Below are 4,427 nucleotides of genomic sequence, written 5' to 3'. Positions count from 1 at the left end.
CTGTGGTGCTGCTGATAAAGACGCTGCAGCAGACACTTGCTCAGATGACCACAGACAACCCTAGGATAGGTGGTCAGCAGGCTCTACAGGTGGTGGTATGTATATACAACACTAGAAATCTGCGAGGTTTCCAAATGTATTAGTTTTTACAAACCATTCACGCTCAGTGTATCAATTAAAATTCTCATACTGTGAACAGAGGATGCTTTATTGACAAGTTTTTCTGTTCCTTTAAAACATGAAAATGTTTCAGACTGTGGTTGCAAAACATAAAGGTAGGCATAATGTCAAATATTCCAATTTTGATCAAGTATTTACTTTAAATGGTAAATGGACTGTATTTATATAGCACATATTTCACAGTGTGTTACACTGGCCAAAGCGCTTTACAGGAGATCATACACATTCACCCATTCACACACACATTCACACACCGATGACGACACCGTACAGAGTTAAACATAATCAGTGCATAAATGTCCTTGACAGTTACACAAGGCCTGTAAAATTCACGAGTGAGTGACAAAAAGCCCGCAATTAAGAGGGGGGGGCTCTTATTTAGCATTTTCCTCCTGTTCGCTTTATATTCATTGAGGTGTCAAGTAGCTGTGCAGTGGACCACTGAAGTTGATTCATGGAAAGCTATTAACAGCCCATTGACTACCAAGTATTCAGCCTGGAGTGGCAGAAACCTTTGTAGGAGGAAATGCTGATCACATAGAAAACCCTCAGCAGTATATGAAATGGTTAATATGGAAAAGGAGACAAAAAGGACTGGGAATGACAATTGAAACACATCTTAGGGATATAAATGGAGAGTTTATTTGCCAAATGTGCAGATATCCTTGTAATAAATGGCTAAAATATTCATAATATCAAAGAGGCAAGGAATCCCTGAAGCAGGGGATGACTGTTGGCACTGATGTTGTGTTTCTGTATCAGTCACAGTTGTGCATTGCTCTTCTGTTTTTGGTCTTGGGTGTGTCTTCAGGTCCCTGGTGTCAATCTACCCACCAGCCAGCTGGCTTACTTCTTCATTGCCCTGCTGCTCAGTGGAGTTATACATGAGCTAGGCCATGCTGTGGCAGCACTGAGGTATGTATTCACACACACATTTCCATGAATCCAAACAGTTACGGGTTTCTGCCTGATTTTATCCCTGAGTCAGTTGTTGTTTGATATGCAAGTGTGAGCATGGCGCCCGATCAATCACCCGAATGACTGATGATCTGAAGATTTACTGCTCATCCTAGTAATATTATTATTATTGCTATGAGCTGGTTCACAGCAGGTGCAAAACTCTTTCAGTAGAGATTGAAAATGAGGAGTTAGCTTATCTGGAAATGGTACAAATAGTATTGGATTGCAAATTCAGTGATAGTGATTACAGATCAGAAAAAGATTATCTGCCATTAACAAATACTTGTTTGTTATAAAAAAATGTAACAGTTGTAATTGAAGATTAAAACTTCTGCTTTAATTTACTGTTGAGTTTACCACTGAGAAATAGTTTTGTTGTGCCAGATGTCATGCTGTGCTTATTTTTAATAGTTTTATTTAGTCTGTCAACTAGGCTTATTAGCACATACATATTGATCTTCTTTTATTTATTGAACTGAACTGAATTGACCTCTGTCTTTACTACATGTAATGAAGTGTCTCTACAGTATGTTCTGTTTCTCTTTTAAAATGTTTGGGCCTCTTTTAGGGTTCATAATATTTTTCTGTCTCCTGCAGGGAGCAAGTGCGGGTGAACGGCTTTGGTATGTTTGTATTTGTGATGTACCCTGGTGCGTTTGTGGACCTCTTCACCACACACCTCAACCTCATATCACCCGCTCAGCAGCTTCGTATCTTCTGTGCTGGTGAGACTTTTTGTCCAGAGGTTTGTTGATCTGTCCTTAAGCTGGAGAGGATAAACCTGATGATTTTTGCCAGCTAATGTGGTCATAGCTATTAATCACAGCCATTGCAAGCATTTTGTTAAGCCTTTTCATTTTTGCCAGTGAAGGTCACTCTGAGGGATTTTATTCATGAGCTGCTTCACATCAAATCATTTCACTCTGAAATTATGAAAATTAGATTTTAATGAACTGATTTGTTGAGCTACATGCATGAATGTGATTGATGTTTTCTACAAGCCACTATAGTTAATCAGTGGGAACCAGTAAATGTTTTCTCATTAAAAAAATGAATAAATAAAAAAGGTCATTTCAGACACAGACAAAAACCAGATATTGAGAGTAATCCAAAAATAAAGTATTCCACAGATCTCCTAAGTAATAAAACCGAGGGCAGAAGGAGAAACCCTGTTAGTGTCTTAACTATTGACAGCCTCTACAGAGCTTGTAGCAGCTCCTGCCATTTCCCACATCTCATTCTGCATTTCTTGATTTGCTTTGCTTTGCTTTTTATTTCTAATGTGCAGTAGAAATTGCCAACACTGCATAGTACTGGAGTGCCCTCTAGTGAACGTGACATGAACTGTAGGTTTAACTCATCTCAGTTTACTGTGTATTACAGTCAGGTAAACATATTGTAGGCTGTTGGGACATGTTACACATCTATAAAAAGTAGCAACACTGGTTTGTGCTGCAGGAGGCTGCTCCATCTTTTTTAGGGGAGCTTGAATCAGAACCATCAAACCTGTAGCAACCACCACTATTACTGCTAGCTATACTAATCAGAAGATCGTCTCATAATGTTAGTATAGCGTAACAGTTAGTAAATGCTTCAATTATCTATTTAATATTGGTTGATTCATACATTTGAATCTATATTATGATTATTTTTATGTCATATGTGATTACATATATATCTCCTGGAGTTGTTGTAAATAAACAGGCGTTTTTCACTGTTTGCCATTTTATAGACCAGACTACTAATCGCTCAATCGTGAAAGTAATCTGTTGATTTATCCTAGTTGCAGCCTCTTTGAATCTCTGTGTTTTGAATTGTTGAAATGGTCAGATAAAACAAGACATTTTAAGACCTCACTAGGGGCATTTATTTCTTGTTTCTGAAATTTTATGGACCAAAAACTACAGTATGTAGTTTTTCAAACTAAGTTTAACTAATTATTATTAAGATAAGTTGTTATAAGTAAAAAAAAAGAAAAGTAAGTGAAAACATGAGAGTTGACAGATATTTTCTGTTTTTTTTCCTCTATAGGAGTGTGGCACAACTTTGTTCTGTGTGTCGCAGCGTTGGCCTTCCTCTTCCTGTTGCCTATCTTTCTGTTTCCCATGTACTCTACTGGAGTTGGGGCACTGGTCACTGAGGTTGTGCAGGTCAGTGCAGCAGGTTTCTGTGTGTCATTTACCTGTTTATATGGTTGCATTATAGTCGCTAGATTAAAGGAATAATCAGCATTTTGAGAAATACACTAACCTGACTGGCAGAGCTTAACAACTTTGTTTGCATCTTTAGAAAAGGAGAGTTTGTACATAGTGAGATTTAGAGGTGCAGATAGTCAACATTTTAATTCTTTGATCTGGAAATTAGATTGTCATCTTCTGAATAGGTATGATCTCCTCTGTAATTTACTTCTTTAACAAGTCTAAGTTGATTTCCACCATTCAGCATTTAAGGGTTTTGTTAAGTTCAGACAGTTTGTGCTGTGTACTCTTTTCTGTCTGCCTGTCTTTCTCCCATTGTAACGTCAGGCTGCTCTGACACAGATGCAATGAAAATAAATAACAGAAGTTAGGAGCAGAATCTTCTAGCATTAGACGGTTAAAACCCATGAACCTTGCTACCCAAATAAGTCTGGGGTGGAGGAGAAATCCTATTATCTGTGTAACTTGATTTCTCTGAGCAACCGGGTAACTTAAGTACATGTGAACATACTGACTGGCAGTGGTTAGAAACAAGAATGAGTGCTTGTCAGCCCCTTTCTTCCTGGGTTGCCAGATTGTAGATTTAATACCATCAAACCATGCTGTTGTGACCTTAGGACCAATCTGAACCAGTTTTTATATTTGTGCGTGTGTCTTTCAACCAGGGCTCTGCAGCTGACGGCCCCCGGGGCCTGTCAGTCGGTGACATAGTGACGGGGCTGGAGGACTGTCCAGTCAGGACAGTGGAGGACTGGAGCAGCTGCCTGTTTCATCTCTCTCACACTGCACAGACTGGGTACTGCGTGCCTGTCGCCAGCCTGCAGCCCAGCTGGGCCCATGGGCGAGGTGAGTGTGCTCTTGCATCCCTGTCAGAATATAGTGTTGGGGTGATTTTCATTTTTAGATAGAAATGAATATAATTAGTTAGGGTTTTTATTATATAGCATACATAAGTCTATATACTTTAATCTCACAGTTGTGTTTATGTTTATGTAGTTACATATCTATATATCACCCTATGTGTTCACTGAATCACTGGTCAGTATTTACTGTGTTAGCCAACTGGAGCACTGTTTAACATCAAGGGGG

At 38.9% G+C, this 4,427-nt stretch overlaps 1 protein-coding gene across 1 annotated transcript in view; it reads left to right on the top strand.

The window, feature by feature from the left end:
- Positions 1-4,427, top strand: part of mbtps2 (membrane-bound transcription factor peptidase, site 2) — an 11,808-nt gene that overhangs the window by 2,700 nt on the left and 4,681 nt on the right. The window contains exons 5-9 of the mRNA XM_020602497.1: positions 1-95; positions 992-1,095; positions 1,738-1,865; positions 3,172-3,290; positions 4,004-4,184. Coding sequence (XP_020458153.1) covers positions 1-95; positions 992-1,095; positions 1,738-1,865; positions 3,172-3,290; positions 4,004-4,184 — 627 coding nt within the window. The remainder of the gene's footprint in view (positions 96-991; positions 1,096-1,737; positions 1,866-3,171; positions 3,291-4,003; positions 4,185-4,427) is intronic.

Source organism: Monopterus albus, unplaced genomic scaffold, assembly GCF_001952655.1.
Source record: "Monopterus albus unplaced genomic scaffold, M_albus_1.0 scaffold3.1, whole genome shotgun sequence".
Classification (NCBI taxonomy): Eukaryota; Metazoa; Chordata; class Actinopteri; order Synbranchiformes; family Synbranchidae; genus Monopterus; species Monopterus albus.
Note: the sequence above shows the minus strand (reverse complement) of the source record. Positions and strands in the feature narration are given on the sequence as shown.